This window comes from Paramisgurnus dabryanus, chromosome 18, assembly GCF_030506205.2.
Source record: "Paramisgurnus dabryanus chromosome 18, PD_genome_1.1, whole genome shotgun sequence".
NCBI classification, from domain to species: domain Eukaryota; kingdom Metazoa; phylum Chordata; class Actinopteri; order Cypriniformes; family Cobitidae; genus Paramisgurnus; species Paramisgurnus dabryanus.
In genome coordinates this window covers 17,652,453-17,669,619 of record NC_133354.1, presented here as the reverse complement: position 1 = coordinate 17,669,619, position 17,167 = coordinate 17,652,453, and the positions used below count along the sequence as shown (strand labels likewise).

Here is a 17,167-nt window from a genome sequence, read left to right as displayed (position 1 = left end):
ATTATTATTCAGGTTAAGCTGCACTAAGAGGTTGTCATTTAGCACATAAGTACAACCTCTATTTCCGTTTTATCCCTGTAGTTTATTTAGTGTCAGTGAAGCATGCACAGTAACATCCTCCTCACTATTAACACATTCATCACTGAACCCATTCAGGTGTCGAGGTAGAGAGTCCTAACCTTGGCCACTTTGATGATGTCTGGTATATGCAGGTAGGCAGCTACAGGTTGCAATCCCTTGCCGATTAGGTAAGCCTCATCTGCCTTTTGTCTGTGCATCTGACCCGTGTCCTGCTCGGAGTAGACGGCAACCGTGCGGATCCCCAGCTCTGTGCATGCCCGGAAAACACGGATGGCAATCTCTCCTGTAAAGAGAATTATACATGTTACTATATAATTTAACCATAATTTATTTCATGTGTTAAAGAGCCCATATTATGCATTTATGTGGACATAAATGTGTGTTGGCAGTTTGTACACAACCACCATACCATGAAAAAACACACCCACTTCTCCTTTTTTAATTCCTATTAAAGCAGAGCAGTCTCATTAGACATGCTGTTTTGATGTGACATCACAAAAACAGAGCCACTGACTGACTGACTGGTTAATGTCATCCAAAAGCTTTTCTAAATGTGTTTGTTAGCACTAATGTGGCTAAAGATACTATTGGCCCAGATTGTATTTACAGGAATCTGATTTATTTTTAACTGAAAGCAGTAGCTCATTTATATTTAAAGGGACACTCCACCTTTTTTTGAAAATATGCTAATTTTCAGCTCCCCAAGAGTTTAACATTTTATTTTTACCATTTTGGAATCCATTCAGCTGATTTTCGGGTCTGCCGGTACCACGTTTAGCATAATCCATTGAATCTGATTAGACCATTAGCATCAAACTCAAAAATAAGCAAAGAGTTTCGATAATTTTCCTATTTAAAACTTGACTCTTCTGTAGTTACATCGTGTACTTAGCCTGGCTCCGCCCTCCTACGTGCTTCCGCTTAATTTTCATTTAGCTTCAGTACAACGTCTGGGACTGCTGTTTAGAGTTTCGTTTTCTCCTGCAAAAATCTGCAGGTCCAATCAGCGAACATAGGGGTGTGGCTAAGAACGATGACGTTGAGGTCGTGCGTCAGTTTGAGTTGTAGTTCAGCAATGGCAGCTGAGAAAGACGTGAGAAAAACTATTCGGTCCGTTGTTGCAAAACTGCCGAATATACAGAAGTTAAAGCCGGAGCAAGAACCAGGTTTGCTAAGTTTTGTTGGTCTGATTATTCGGACTTGATGTTTCCGTCTGGTTTCGGCGCATGATACATGTCACGACCACACGTTAGCGATCGCCTATGGCAGATCGTGAGTGACTCTGGGCATATCCAATAGTTTTAAACTTCAACAGAGGACCCTCCTTAACGGAAGTAACGCTTTGCAATGGAGCGTGGCCAGACTCTCTGTACAAATGAAATGAATGTACGAGAGTCTGGTACTAATAAAAAATTAAAAGTTGCCATTTTCTAGGTTGATATGGCTAGAAACCATAGATATGTATATAAAGGCTAGATGGCTCAAGGCGGAGTCAGCTGTGTCGTCACTTGGTGGCCATCTTAGGTCAGTGCTGCCATAGTGCTGCTCCCTGCTGCTGTGGACGGAAGGTGAGTGACATACGCCAACTAAAATGCTCGTAACTTGCTGAATTCTTGACGGATTTACAAACGGTTTGGTTTTTTACAAACGTTATTAACGTGGCTATAATTCTGGATGCTTTAACATGTTTCATGAATTTTTTATTTATTTTTAGTATACGTATTCAGTGTCATAGGTACATCTTTGACGTGTATAACAAACCAATCCGTTTGAAAATCGGTAAAAAATTAAGCAAGTTATGGTCATTTAAAAGTACCTGCATCATTAAAACTCAATGCTACGAGTGAGCGAGCGCCCTGTCCTAAGATGGCCGCCAAAATGCGGACGTTCCACTCAATTGGCCATCAGCGCGGACGAGCCATCTAGCCTTTATATACATATCTATGGCTAGAAACTACTCTCATTCTGACGTAATATAATCAATGAATTTGCTGCGGTACCATGGCTGCAGGAGGCGCAATGATATTACACACTGCTCGAAAATAGTCCCCTGCTATTGAAAGTTGCCAAGGGGACTATTTTCAGGCGCTGCCTAATATCAAAGTGGTACCCCCAAACCCGGAGATCGGCTGAATGGATTCCAAAACGTAACTGTAGGGGAGCTGGAAAATTAGCATATTTTCAAAAAATTGAGGTTTATTTTAACTGGGTTTTCACAGGCAGAGTCACAAATATATTCCACACCATGTTCAAATTTTTTTTCCGTACACAGCCAATGACTCACCTCTGTTGGCTACCATGACCTTTTTGATGGGTTTGTACTCCAGTGTCTGAGGTGCGGTGTGGGCGGATCGGGTCATATACCACGCCCTCCTGATGGCCAACAGGCCCAGGGCAGAGCGCTTTCCTCCAATATGTAGCAGCATCTACAGAGTAAAAGAGCAAAGATAGTGAAAGGCTGTAGTGGTGATATCTATTGAGTGCATTTCTAAAGTAGAGAGACGTAATTACACCTGGCAATCTGTCAGAAACAAACTGAGCTACTGTTTCTGTAGTGATAAAGGGTCGTTCACACTGACAGTACAAAATGTTGAGTCTCTGTGCTCTGTACTCAATAGCTTTCTTATATCAGGTAGCAAAATGTTGTCGGTACACCTTTATGTGACCCTTTCGGTGAAATCCAGGACAAAGTCTCATAATCTAGTTATAAAATTAGGATAAAAAGTGGATGAATGGATAAGATTGGTCAAACATTAATATGCAAACATTCTTATATAGCAGAGACAAAAAAGACTGGCCACTAATGCGCTTGGGATTTTTAACACGGATTTACGGGCATTAAAAATGCTCCATGTCAAGAACATGACCAGTAACATAAACAGGGTCAACAACAAGAAAGTGATCAGATTGCATCGCCTTTGGAAACAAATGCACCTGAAACAACAGCAGGACTCAGTGGGAGAACAGTGAAGGATCACATAGACAAGTCCCATTATCCCTGTGTTGCTAGCATTATGCTGTACTGCTTAAGGTTGAGCTATATTAAAAACAAAAAAGCTTTCTGCACTGGACTCTATAGTGTCTGGTTCATATTTGTTCATTTCCTAAAGAAACCATCAGTTTAAAACATAGGGGATATTGCAAAAGTCACGCTCAAAGGTCTATGCAAAGCATACATACCCTCACATACAAGGCCAAAGGAAAAATGTGATGCAATCATATCAAAACTACACTTTATTGAAGAAATGACATCCAAAACTCCCCTTAAAAAAAACAAATGCTAATTTCTGATTGGAGCACACTGAAAGTGTCACATTTCTCAACAGCTCTTTGGTTACTGAAAGGTTTTCCTGTTTTTTACTTTGTGCTCTCCTGAATAAGGAATGTTCCACTGCCAAAATAAAAACAATACAGTCACTGTGTCCCAACTGAGAGAGAGAGAGAAAGTGAGACGGTCACATGACCCCAGTCAAGGAGACAAAATCTGTTAACAATAAAAGTACATTTGTGTGATGTTGTAGGACTGTATAGAGAATCCCAGACAATGTAATGGATGGGATTATCCATGTTTACTCAGGCATGTTCAATAGAGAGGTGAATGAGTGCGATTATAACGATCATTTCATTGAGCCACTGTCGGTATTGAGATTTACTGTAAATGATGACAAAATCTATTATCTAGGTCTATAAAAAAAGACAAATTCATGGACCTTGGGTGGCATCATGAGGACACAGGCCCATTTACAGTATCTGCATTTACATTAGGAAAGAAAAATGTTTTTGTCTATGATCTTATTATACACATAAAACTCGCAAATATCGCCCCGATATATCGTGTTCTCTCTAATTGTTCTTTAATCTTTGTAAGTCGCTTTGGATAAAAACATCTGCTAAATGCCTAAATGTTAAATCTTTCTTGCTCATTACAGTGAAAAAACAAAGCTGGGAAAATCTGTCTGCTTACCGGTACATATATTCAGCCGGTACAATAATTAAACATTTAACCCCCTAATGAAAACCTTGTTTTTAGATCATTCTAATCCCATATATCTCACAGACTATGCTTTCAAAACATTTCACATTTTCACAACTATTTAACAATAAACAAATGGACACACCAAATCAAGCAAAGTTTAATGTCAATATAAAATATGATTATAAGGAAATGCCTTGCCATTTTTAGAAACTCCACCACGACTCTGATGATGACTAAGATCCCATAGATCAAGAGTCATCAGGTTTCTATGCATGTTCATAAGTGTCATATTATCTGACACCTGCTGCTTTTTATAAAGCAAAAACTCTCAGTCGAGGGTGAATGTCTGCTATGTTAATGTACAAAGTATACATTCACAACATTTTACAACTTTTTTATTGCGGCTACAACCATGTGCTGTAATTACAATAGAAAATGTCATGTACTCTCCCAACATGAGGTACAGAAAAAACTCTCTCGCACAACAACTATATAATCTTACAGGAAACTTTTTTTTATTAAAATGAGAGCATGTCACACTGCAGCACAATAAAACTGCTTAAAATTGTATTTGTCAACTACTTAAAAAAATACTTTATGTAACCTGGTATCTATACACTGTCAAAGGTAAAAAAAAAAAAAGAAGCTGTAACTGTTACCCTTAGTTTAAGGTCCTAATATGTACCATTTGGGTAAAGACATGTACCTTTAAAAAAACAAAATGTATCTTTTGAGGTACTAATATGTAAACTTTAGTTATTTTTGAAAGAGTACTGGCCCAGTGTCAGCTTTTCAAACTTTATTTCTGATAGTGTACTACATTATTTTACAAAATTTCTTTCATCATTTAATACACAAAAAAACAGCTTCAACTCTTATATGCATGCTGTTTATGTATCACACAAAATTATAACATGGACTAAACTTGCCATCTGCCTACTAAGGTGTTAGCACTTAACAGATAACAAAGCGTCAAAGATTCAAAAAGGATAACAGAGCCATTTTAACAGGCATGTTTGAACACTGCTGAATAGGAACTGACAGGTCTGACTTAACAGGAATTTCCTTTATACCTGAGGAAGCATTTAAAATAAAAGTACAAGTACTACTAAAAACTAAAGCCAAACTTGGATGCATTGAAGTGCTTTGAGTGCCACGTCAATCCAATGTGCAATCACAAAGCCCTAAGAAAATGTGAAATATGTGACCCTATCCTAAAATTGTGTATGTTTGACACACCCCTGGATTAAATAGCAGAAAACTTACCGAACGTGACCTTACACCTAGTGAGCTGCGTATCTACACATGGTTATAAGCCACATTAAAAAGGAGTTCCTATCCAGTTTTGAGACACTTGGTCAGACATAGTTAAAGAGACAGAGCATGCATGTATTCGCCACCTGTCAACTTGAACATGAACTTGCAATGAATTAAAAGGTTTTTATTGACAAATGCTGCGTTTTGATCGGATGTACATCCATTAAAGGTTTTACGAGTGTTGTGTAGAATAGTTTATACTAACTGTTAGGTCATTCAAATGAGCTAAATTATGTATTCGCCACCTGTCAACTTGAACATGAACTTGCAATGAATGAAAACGTTTTTATTGACAAATGTTGCGTTTTGATCGGATGCGCACCCATTAAAGGTTTTACGAGTGTTTGCTTGCGTGGCCCTGAATAGTTTATACTAACTGTTAGGTCATTCAAATGAGCTAAATTAACCAGCTTGGCAGTGATTCATCCATTTGGCACATGGGTTAGTAAGCACGAGTGAGCGTGCAGCGTTCTTTGGACGCATGCTGCATAAGTTAAAAAACATCGACTTCATTAATATTTACATTAGTGCTTCGTTAAGAAGCCATGACTGGCCGTTTAATGATAAAATACACTTATAAATATGATCAAGACTTCGTGCAGCTCTTATGCAGTTTTTGTTAGGAATGCAACTTAATCCCTTACCAGATATGATACATATAATGTATACAACATGATACACGGCTTGCGACAAGAGCATTGCCGTTGTTTCAACATCTGATTCACAGTCAAATGCAAAAATACAGTCTTACCTTCTTCTTGCCTCACGATAGTTAGTTGTGGTCTGGTGTCCAATCCTATGCCTCGAATAAACGCCAGGCGTTAAATGTGTAACTTTCTGTGAATGGTAAACCTACGCCACAAGCGTAGATACGCAATAATTAGATGTGTCAGGCCGAATTCACGTATTTAACGTTACATTAAATTGACAGTTCGTTATGGCGTTGGTGCGTCCAGGTCGCTGGATGACGTTGAAGTTTGAGCTTCCAGCGTGTAGACGCAAATAAACTGCGGTTATTTAAAATCTTACTCCCCCCTGGTACAAATTGTTTGCACCTTCTTCACTATTTGGTCGGTTTAATTTTTCTTGAATCAGTAATCCACCCATCTGTGTATACTATTAAACTATTGGTGTATGCTCTGAAACTGACACCCACCCTACGCCATCTGTCAACGATGGGATTGGTTATCGTTGAAATTGGTTGAACGCTATTCGTTCTTTCTACTGTCAATCAGCAAAAGTTCCCCACCGGCGCGGCTATTGGACAAATCCAAAAACCACACAGTACTTGGGTGTTGTAGTTTCGTTGCAAAGTTGATTTGTAGGCGGGACAATTCTTATCGCTTTCCATATGTTAACACCTCTATCAATCTTGTGCTTACACATCCTAGAGTGTCAAATATGTGTGCTAAATTACTTTTTTATTTGAATATGTGCAAGGTTCCACTTTTAAGTTTTTTTTAACATGTTGTGTTGGTTGGCAGTCTTTTGTGAAATATGATGGTTCTTATTTTGACTAAACGTATGCAAAATCTAAATAAATGACAACAAACACAATATAACATTCAGTAAATGCACTTTGCTGTACTTCTTAACTATATTTTTAATAAACCCATGCAGGTTTACAGTAATATAAGCAATGGCATTGTAAACAAAAAACAGGAGGTAATTTAGAAACAGAGGTCCAAGATGTTTATTTAGCAAGATAACCAAAAGTTCTGCAATGGAATGCATAACCTTTCATTTTTTTCCTATATTATCTTATGAGCAGAGGAAGAGAGAAACAAAAAGAACCAAACAGTAAACTCAGATCTCAGGAAAAACAAAATACAAAGTAAAAAACCCACAACAGTAGAATAAATTAAACCTCGGGCAGAAGATGCAATACTACCATCATTTCTGGACTCTACATTAAGCGCTGTTTGTTTAACAATGATCTTTTACATGTACTAAAAAAAAACTTGAATGTCATTCAAAGCGCCTGTATTTGTAGGTTTTACGGCAGCCGTTACTTCACCATCAGATAAATTCTAACTGGATGACAGGCATTACAACTAACCAACCACGATTGCCAGTACATGGACCACAAAGAATGTGTCGTTGTTTCTATGAGAAATGAGTGTAAAATAAAAACAGGTGCTTTGATGTATACAAATATATAAATCAAACTGCCTGCAGGAAGAATCAGCACACAGTTTAAATTTGATTATCTTATACAGAAATGATCCACTGATGTGGTGGGACGCCAAGTGCAGCATCAAAATGTAAGACCATACAACTAATATACATCTTTAGTAAAACTCCACACTGAAGAGAGCTCAAACCTCTAGACCTCTTCACACAAGTTTTGAAGAAATGGGTGACATTTGCTTTGGGGTTGAAAATTTGCGAATGCCAAGCTGGAGGGAAGACCGAAGGCTTTCGCCCATGTTTTCTATAGAATTGTGAAAAACGTGGCAAAACAATGACAAATAATTGGTCCCCAATTAACCATTTCAATATTATTCTATTCAGGTTTGTCTATTCTTACATATTAGTAATGCGGTCCTTAAAGAACAAGCCCTATACCAAAACGTAAACTGTACTGCTTGGCTCCACTAAAATCCCCCTACAAGCACTCGCTCAGACATACAGATCTACATTTACAACACAATCACACTACGACATGGAAGTTTGAGCCATTTTGTTATATAAAGCCCCTGATTATCCATGAATGGTTATTCACCATACAGTTCTAAGACCACTGAGCAGAGGTTGCATGAGAAACATGCAGTTAAAGGAGAACGAGCAAGTAAGAAAAAAAGAGGCAAGCTGGGACAAAAAAATAACACGGAAACATGCCAAACATAAATAAAGCATGCATTGCTCTTGTCCATATAAGTATGTCACATAATTTTTAAAATATTGATACTTGTGTTACACTGCTGTTATTGTCACCATCATATATGCAAGATTAAACTATGTTGTGCATGTAAATATTTCTTTCAAATAAAAAAAAATGTAGGGAAAGATTATGTCAATTATGTTTAAAATAAAAACAAGCAGAGGAAAGGAGAGCCACACTTAATGAGGGGGTATAAGATTGGTTGTGAATGCTTGTTGAAAGTTGACAGTGAGGATGCTGCCCACTGTTTGGTCTGTTGTGCTCCTTTTGGTTTCCAGTTTTACTTTGCCGTCATCATCTGGACAAACTCTGAAAAGTAAAGCAAACTACTGAGGTACTCTGCATTCCTTTACATGCCACTTTATGTAAGTTAAGCGTAATAATCCTGTCACATTTTTACTTTAAAAACAATCGTTTCAATCCTCTTGCATAAACCTCGGGTTGTTCTAAACCTCCTGAACCATAATCTTAGTACACAGATGTATACATCAAGGCATCAATTTTCATGAAATTAAAATGTAAAAATACCTTCATAATTGACCTGGCCATCACCATCAATATCAGCCTCACGAATCATCTCATCCACTTCCTCATCTGTGAGCTTCTCTCCCAGATTTGTCATGACATGACGCAACTCTGCTGCGCTGATATAACCATTGCCATCCTGTAAAGCATTAGTCACAGAATAAGGAACACAGCCTTTCCACATTTTTATTTGCGGTTTTATCGTCTTGCCATATACGGGGTGATTTGAAAGTTAAGAAACTTTTTCTACCTTGTCAAAAACTCTGAACGCTTCCCTGATCTCCTCTTCGCTATCCGTGTCCTTCATTTTCCTGGCCATCATAGTAAGGAACTCTGGGAAATCAATTGTTCCATTGCCTGATTGGGAAATAATGATAAAATATTTAATTAATTAGAGATTCAACAACAGACCCATGCACTTCAGCGTGTTGAATGTTTAACACATCCTTACCGTCCGCATCAACTTCATTAATCATGTCCTGTAATTCTGCCTCTGTAGGATTCTGGCCCAAAGACCGCATGACTGTTCCCAACTCTTTGGTCGTGATTGTGCCATCACCGTCTTTATCGAACAGTGAGAAGGCTTCCTTGAATTCTTAAAAAAAAAACACAAAGAACAGATTATTAATTACACTCATTAAAATGCTAGTTTAACATGAGGTAAAGGGTCAAATAACATACCCGCAATCTGCTCTTCTGTTAGTTGATCGGCCTGCAAGTTGGTCATAAAAAGAAAACCTGTGCTTTACAAGTTTGATGATGTCATTCTTGACAACAACGCCCTATTTGCGGGCTCTTTTTCAATAAGGAAATTACACATGGCAGTCACAGTAATAAGTTTTACTTTGTCACAGACTTCTTCAGACATGGTCCATATTTGTTTAGAGGCTGTTTTGTACAATGTAGATTACAGTAAGTCAAAATCATAGGCCATTTGAAGTGGGGCATGTTTGTGATGAATACGAACACAGGTTGTAATTACGTCACTTAATGATAACGTTAAATAATGAGAAAAACGACATGCACTATTTTTGCACTGTATTGTGGGGTTATATAATATAAATGAGGACGATATGCACACACTATGTAATGATGTTTTTTACGCCGCCAACTACTGACGCCAACATGAGGCAAGCTAGCAACAGGGAATCAGTCAGGGATGTGCTAGTATACCGCATTTCACTCCATGAAAACTCATTCCCGTTCGAATCGCAGGAACCAGTGCAAATTGTCACACGACGAGAGAAACGTTGTTATCCATTTAAGAAATATGAAAGCATACCATAAACCGTTTAAATAACGTTATCAAGAGAACTCGCGCGCTCTTTCACTAACGTTAAACTGACGGTTAGCTCGCGGAGAGCTAAGCTAACACTAGCCCATTCACATGTATCAGTTCACCACGGACGCTAAGACACTTTAATGAACATTTCATCTGCTAACATAAGACACAACAAATGTATACTTACCATTATATTTGATAGCGAAATTGGCTACTTTTACGCAAATAACAAAAACGGCTTGATTTCCTCTCGTACGATTATCAAGCACCTTTTCTGTCTGCTGCTGACTGTGCGCCGAAATTTCAGTATCAATGCGCCTCAGTACTTCGGTGCAAAGTGGGACGACGCACTCCTTGACAACAAAGCCGTTTCTATGGTCTTCCTACGCCAAGTTGCTTAAACGAATAAACTCGAACCCCCGCAGTTAAACCAGCCCTTTCTCGTTTCTAAAAAAAAAATATATATTGTAAAATGTTGCCTTGCGATTGTATTCTTTATTCTGCTTAAACAATTTTAAAAGCCACTGCCTACAATCGTGGTTTTTATGTTTGAATGGACGTCCGGAGAGTTTATATATAGAAGTCTGATGGCATTCGTCAGCTGACCTGGAAGATGTCTTCTGATTGGTTTACAGCCACCTGCAATGCGTCAGGGAGTCCTCGAACAGCGCAGTTCTTAAAGAGACAGATGCTGGGAGCTAGAAGGTGCTAGTGATGCACACGGCATCACGCTGTCAAAATTAGTACAGATACACAATTTGAGAGATATTAATATGTTGAATTTAAGAACATTCTTGTGGAATAAATGCACAAGTGAACAGTCATTAGTTCAAAAACACCCTGACCATGGTGTATTGCCTAAAACTAGTGTTTTTTTACTTTTAGGAAGTTCCTGTAGCTTAACTGACAGAGCATTGCATTAGAATAAATTAAATTACATCAGGGGAGAAATTTATTTTTTTAGAAATATGTGTAAATTTGTTTGGATTATATATTTCTATATATATCTACTCCATTTGGCTTATAACTACAATATTTCCTTTAATTTTATCAGTTGAAGAGCTTTGATTTCAAGGTGTATGCATGCAGTTACATTAGGTCTGTTTATGGATCTTATAAATACTTTAGCATTTTCACCCATCACTCTTCAGCTTTAAACCTATTTTTCAGTAGCTCTTCACGAATCAGCAATGGGTTAAAATAGCCAGGTGAGACTGAGCTCCCCATATGCATAATGAATTGTTCTAAATAAAGAACCCATCAGTTGAGTCACACGATATCTTGCTATTCTGGAGACAATGAAAGCTGCTCAATTTTATCGTGGCACATTTTAATAATTTAACCATGTCTCCGTTACATCTCATTATGTTGGCAGCAATTATGAAAATACAAGAGGAAACCCCTCTTAAGTGAATAAAAAGACAAACAACAATGATGCTCCATTTAGTTTATTGTCCACAGCTTTCATTTTCATGCACGTTTCCTCAGGACACAAAAGAAACACATAACATGGTTTCGGAGCAAATGTTCTGCGCAAACGAATTTTTTAAAACGAATGAAAAACACTTCCTATGGAATGTATCTCAAACACAAATGTAGTAGTCACGTAGTGCATGTAAAAGTACAACCTTAAGCTGTGAACCAGTGTTTTAGCATTACTAAAATGACAAATATTGATTTTGTAAAAATGCATTTAAAATAAGTGCATTTTTAAAACTGTTCTTTAAAATTTGTGAGGAAACTTCAGCATAACACCCTGTTCTGCCTCCAACGTTAATTCTGCCAGGTTAAGAATATCACCAGCAGCTGGTGTTGGTTTAGTATTTAACACAACTGTAGCTTGCTCTGGAAGCTCAGTGTGCTTCAGCTGAAGAGTGACTGGTTCCTGTTTCCAGTTAAGTGCAATAAGGTAACGTTCATTCTGATCCCACATACGCATGTAAGCCAGTGTATAGGTTGAGTTGAACAAAGGCACGTATTCTCCATGTAGCAAGGAACGCTCCTTCATTCTTTTTTGACTCACGTCCTTGAAGAACATATGCAAGGAACTCAATTCCTTCATCTTGGTCTGTAAACCACAACATGACAGTGAAAAGAAGTCTCAAACAAGCTCCGACATTAAAATGTGCAATTAAACACAGTCAGTGTACACAATGCTTCTTACCTGAGTCTCATTTGCATCTTTTAGCCATAGCATTGATGGATATATGTTGGACTGTAAAGAAAGACACAATTTTTAGAATTCAATTATACCTGGACCATACACCTAAATAATAATAATAATTTTAAAAACACTCACCCCTTCATCTTCCAGTCCAATTTCATCTCCATAATTGAACACTGGTGTACCAGGTAGTGTGAGCAGCAATAGTTGGTACAGCTTGACGTGGGCCAGCCCCATCAGTGAAGCAAGGTGTCCACTGACACGGTCACCAATGTTCCAAGCCAGCGAGGTCTGATTGTAAGTGGAATTTAACTGCTCAACAGTCTCTGCAATTTCAAGAGCAGATTTCGACCGTAAAGCACCAGAGAGCAGCAGATCCACACCAGTGCTGTTCAACAACTCAGCTATGTTATTAGGGAAGGACTTGTCCGTCACACCAATTAAGACCCTGATAGAAAAAAGCACATATTAAATAAAACTTTAAATGAAAATAAAACATACACAGTTACGGTTTTTAATAACATGCACAATTTGGCCTCAAGAGCATCAGTACACACATTAATTAAATTTAATGAAAGAGTAAAATTAGAAGACTGTCAAGTGCTCACTTTTTAGTTTCTTTCTCAGTCTGATTGTGGATAATGACACCGATATCATTCCAAGTGGACGGAGCTTCAGTGGAAACCTCCTCAACACCATAAAACAGAAATCCATCCACACCAGTTTTCAACCAGTAGATCAGTGCAGACTACAAGAAAATAAGAATTAAAAATGACACAAATTAGGTAAAAATTACAACTTAAAATTATGTCAAGAAAGTTTGACCAGTTGAACTCATACCTTGACTTGTACTGCCACATCTGGGATACTGTCCTTGGTGAACCAGGGCTTTTGTGCTTTATAGTTAGGAGTCAGGTCCAAAACCACAGAGATGCCTAAGAGAGTAAACATAACACAGAGATAGATTCATTAAAATAAACCACAATACATATACTGTAGCATAGCAGTTAAAAGAACTACTACAGTAAAGTTCATCCATAACCTGTCACTGAAAATAAACTTGTTATAAAATTGCACTTGTGCCAGTGGGGTAACAAAAATCTGTATAGTGTAGGGACTGCCTTCATTTTATACACATCATAATGCATTCCATCTTGACTCATATAGTGAATACCAAAATGCAAAGTATAGCTAACCTCTTCTGTGTGCTTCATGAATGACCTTTTCAAAATGATCCAGAGTACCAGCCTCTGGGGAAATCTCATCCAGTTTCAGCTCTCCAGGAGTATCAGCAGCAGACACATGGATGGGGCCTATGACCAGACCCTTCACCTTTAACTGATCCAGCTCACCAACCTTTCCAGCCAGACCTGAAGGAAACCAGTCAGAGTGAGAGAAATACTTTGTCATGTCTTACATAAAGAGTTAACAAACTAAATAAATTTGGAAGTTTAAGATAAATTCAGACACACCATAACATTATTCAGTTAAAAAATACACACCCCTGTAAAATCAGTAGTTATTCTCGTTAAATATTGCCAACCAATGAGCATTTAAACATGTTCTGATCCCAAAAAATAAATAAATAGGCAAACTAGTTTAGACCTGCATACAACCCCCAAATTGACCCATCCCAAAAATAAATGAACAGGCCCACCCACCTTCCTACAAGACAAGTTTGGGGTTGCTTTAATGTTAGGCACAAAGCTCTCCTCCCTACCTTCAAGTTCTGATTTTGTGAAAGCTTTAACATCTCCAATCTGGTACAAAGGCCCTTTGTTCCACCAGTTCATTTCAGGAATGGGCTTGCATCGAGGAGCTTGAACAATGATGGCGATGGCACCGGCCAGCATGCCAATCCAACCAAGCCAAAACAGGATAAGAAGTGCCCAACGCATTTTTATCCACCTATGAAATTAATATAGGATGTACCGGTAATGTTATTTGAAGCATTTCAGTAACAAATCTATTAATGTGTTAAAGCACAAACGCCAAGATCTTAAGATGTTTAACAAATGGCGCTTTTCCAATTCATACCCTGGTGTTCCAGCTACTTTTATCAGTTCTTCTTTAGATAGACCAGTGAATTTAGTCTCTTCTTCTGGGATCTTTAATTTGACGATCCCATTCTTCTCTGGTACAGGCGAGATAGCATCGTTATTTCCGGTTTCTGACACGGTCATGGGCTGCTTCTCCTGGTCCACCTCATTCAGCTCAACATCTTTCATGTCCACCTCAGTATCGTTGCTCATTTTAGCGACGTATGGAAATCCTGGAAATCAAACGAGAAAGCGCAGAAATACGTTCACTACTGTTGCCACGACACGAGGTGTACATCACCAAAAGCACATGCGCAGAACACGCATAGAACACGCGTAACTCTAATTCATATTGCATCATCTGTAACATGAATGGTGTTCAGTACGCGCCGTGACAGTTGTACCGATACCTCGAATGACACACAAACACCTATTACGCCAAATATTTCATCCATTAAATTTTTTTCCTGAGAGAAACAAATCAGCAAATGCAGATTAAACCTGAAATAACTTAAGTTACCCGTAAACACTTTAACAAAATGCCGGGTGATGCGATGGCAGGTCATATGGACCACCATCACCGCATCTTATCAACAACTTAAATATGGATGTAGGAAAAATGTAACATTAAAAAATAAAATACAAAAATGTTTTTGTTTTTTATAACATTTTAATTGTCAAAAGCCTTTAAAGAGGTCGTACTGTAGATTGGTAACACGACTGTAAACCGGATTAGTCCAGTTTAACAGCGCTCATGATAGCGGTCATATTTCTTGTCGAATTAAAACATGTTTTAAAAAAACAAATCTAAATCTTCTAACGTAACGTTAATTCAAGCAGATATTTAAAAGAAGAAACGCGTAAAGATCAGAAAGTCTACCTCCTGACCTCAAAAAAATATCAAGGACATGACTTTTTAAACACTAACGTTATGTATAATTATTAAAAAGAAAATAAGGCCAAACTTACCAACAACACTGTGAAAATGATTAAATCGTCGTATTTAAAATTTTATAAATAAACCCGTTGTTACTCACGTCGGTATCACAGTTCTTCTGAGAAGATGCGCTTTTTATACGATAAAGATCGTCTGCCTTGCATACGTAATTACATCCGCCCACATTTAAGGAGGTACAGCACAGCACACCCAGATAAAAATATGCGATAACAGTATGCCCTGTTTTTGCTATAGGAAAATGTAGACATTTTAACCCAAAGAGTATGCAAGTACTAGGACATACGAACTCGTTGTTATGAATCACAAACATCAAAATAAAATGTCAGTGTTTCATCATTCATGCTAAGTTTGCTCTCTAATTTAATTTACTAAGTTACGAATTTATGCTTTAAGTTGCAAAATGCTTTGCCCACTTAAAATGTCTAAAAACGTACAAAATCTATAATTATGCAAATAATCATCACATTTGCATTATGATTTACTAGTCTTTGGATCACCGTGGAACTTTTCAGGAGAGGTCCGAAACAGTACCTGTTTGAAATTTGAAAGTTTCGTAAAAGCTATTGAGCAAACCTCAAAAAAGCCAGGCAGACAATCCAGTTTTGTGGAGTTTGACAGGATCCACCTTAAAACTAATAATGTTGCCTGAGCTGTCCTCCTCCCTGTTGTTTTTCTGCCTGTACAAGACCTCCATAAACATGTTTGGGGGCTTGAGGGTATTAAGTTCCTCTCCTGGAAAGAGCTTTATAAACAGCATAACACAATTACTAAGGTTCCTCAGTAAACTGTAAATAAAAAAGAATGTAGCTACATTTAAGTTGCTACTCTGTAACTAATATATATGTCTTCAGAATCTTCAGTTGAATTGAACACATAACCATGCCGTATGTATTAAGTATCAATTATTTATTATAAGCAACTGAAAATATATTATGAGACTTCTGAATTTTAAACTGTTCTAATTATTAAGTTTATGCAAATATACTAGATCTATGACAAAAAATTGATTAACCTGTTTACCCTAAATATGTGTTAAACTTGACAATGGCTCATTGTCCTTTTCATTTGTCTACTGTCTTATATGCTATTACACCACAAAGCTTCTGCTAATATGGTGATACAAATAAAAATCAATGCAAATTTAAAATTGAGTTTATATTTTGACCACAGTCTTGTTTACCAGTGCATTACAAACACATGTTCACTTCAATCTTACGTTTTAATAATTAGAAACACAGAGGATCAATGTATAATTGCCTGAATAAACTCCAAAATAATATAGTGTGTGTATCCCACAAACTTACAAAACATATATCACCATAACTGTTAAGTCACAGCACTTTGAAAAGAGCTCCTCCCTGCAGTCTCAAATATCATGTAAACACATCAGAGCACGTTGTGTCCCCTAATGCTCAATCAAAGAACACAAGATTCTGACTGGAGTGCAAGCAAGGACAAAAAGTATAGCTTCTTTAGATTTTGTGAACTACGACTGATTATTATGAAGAATGCATCATCTCAGCTTTCCTAATGAAATCAAAGACATGAAAGAAGATTTAAACTTGAGAACAAAGCATAATTTGTGCCTTCTTTGATCATTTGATCAATAATCCTGGAGTGAAAAGCCAATCAACAAGTCTTTGAGCCATCAGATTAGTGTAAATGGACGAATCAATTTACATTCAACAATCAAGTCATCAAAACCTAATGTAAGTGACTGATCTTGTGATATGATTAGAACTCTATCAACATTTTCGTCTGACATGCCCTTATTCCTTTTCAGGCTATTTCTAACCCAGATCCCTGAATTGGAACAGAGGAGGGTGTGCAATAGCTTGGTGATCTTATAGTCCTGAAAAATAGTATTGTCACAAGAAACATTTATAATACTGTCTTGTTGGACCACAATAGTAAGAAAGATTTGACTAAAGGCTTTTTAAA

The 17,167-nt window shown here is 37.5% G+C and overlaps 3 protein-coding genes across 4 annotated transcripts in view; all 3 read right to left on the bottom strand.

Annotated features, from left to right (window-relative positions):
- pcxa (pyruvate carboxylase a) overlaps nucleotides 1-6,463 on the bottom strand; it is a 134,209-nt gene extending 127,746 nt beyond the window's left edge. Inside the window, exons 1-3 of the mRNA XM_065287068.2 lie at nucleotides 6,126-6,463; nucleotides 2,366-2,507; nucleotides 180-364 (exon numbers count right to left, since the gene is read on the bottom strand). Coding sequence (XP_065143140.1) covers nucleotides 180-364; nucleotides 2,366-2,507 — 327 coding nt within the window. The 5' untranslated portion in view covers nucleotides 6,126-6,463. The remainder of the gene's footprint in view (nucleotides 1-179; nucleotides 365-2,365; nucleotides 2,508-6,125) is intronic.
- A 580-nt stretch (nucleotides 6,464-7,043) lies between these two features.
- Nucleotides 7,044-10,603, bottom strand: calm3b (calmodulin 3b (phosphorylase kinase, delta)). Of its 2 annotated transcripts, XM_065287065.1 has the most exons (6): nucleotides 10,253-10,603; nucleotides 9,465-9,495; nucleotides 9,235-9,378; nucleotides 9,034-9,140; nucleotides 8,787-8,922; nucleotides 7,044-8,567 (listed from the first exon to the last, which is right to left on the bottom strand). In XM_065287065.1, the coding sequence occupies exons 1-6, from the start codon at nucleotides 10,253-10,255 to the stop codon at nucleotides 8,539-8,541; spliced, it is 450 nt and encodes a 149-aa protein (XP_065143137.1). In that variant the 5' UTR covers nucleotides 10,256-10,603; the 3' UTR covers nucleotides 7,044-8,538. The 2 variants fall into 2 exon arrangements, with proteins under 2 accessions (XP_065143137.1, XP_065143136.1); XM_065287064.1 differs by lacking the exon at nucleotides 10,253-10,603 and having other exon boundaries at nucleotides 9,465-9,510.
- Nucleotides 10,604-11,497: 894 nt separating this feature from the next.
- On the bottom strand, nucleotides 11,498-15,380 carry slc3a2b (solute carrier family 3 member 2b). Its single transcript, XM_065287063.2, has 9 exons — nucleotides 15,238-15,380; nucleotides 14,267-14,501; nucleotides 13,950-14,137; nucleotides 13,426-13,599; nucleotides 13,070-13,164; nucleotides 12,838-12,977; nucleotides 12,365-12,677; nucleotides 12,230-12,280; nucleotides 11,498-12,133 (listed from the first exon to the last, which is right to left on the bottom strand). The coding sequence occupies exons 2-9, from the start codon at nucleotides 14,479-14,481 to the stop codon at nucleotides 11,789-11,791; spliced, it is 1,521 nt and encodes a 506-aa protein (XP_065143135.1). The 5' UTR covers nucleotides 14,482-14,501; nucleotides 15,238-15,380; the 3' UTR covers nucleotides 11,498-11,788.
- Nucleotides 15,381-17,167: the final 1,787 nt, after the last annotated feature.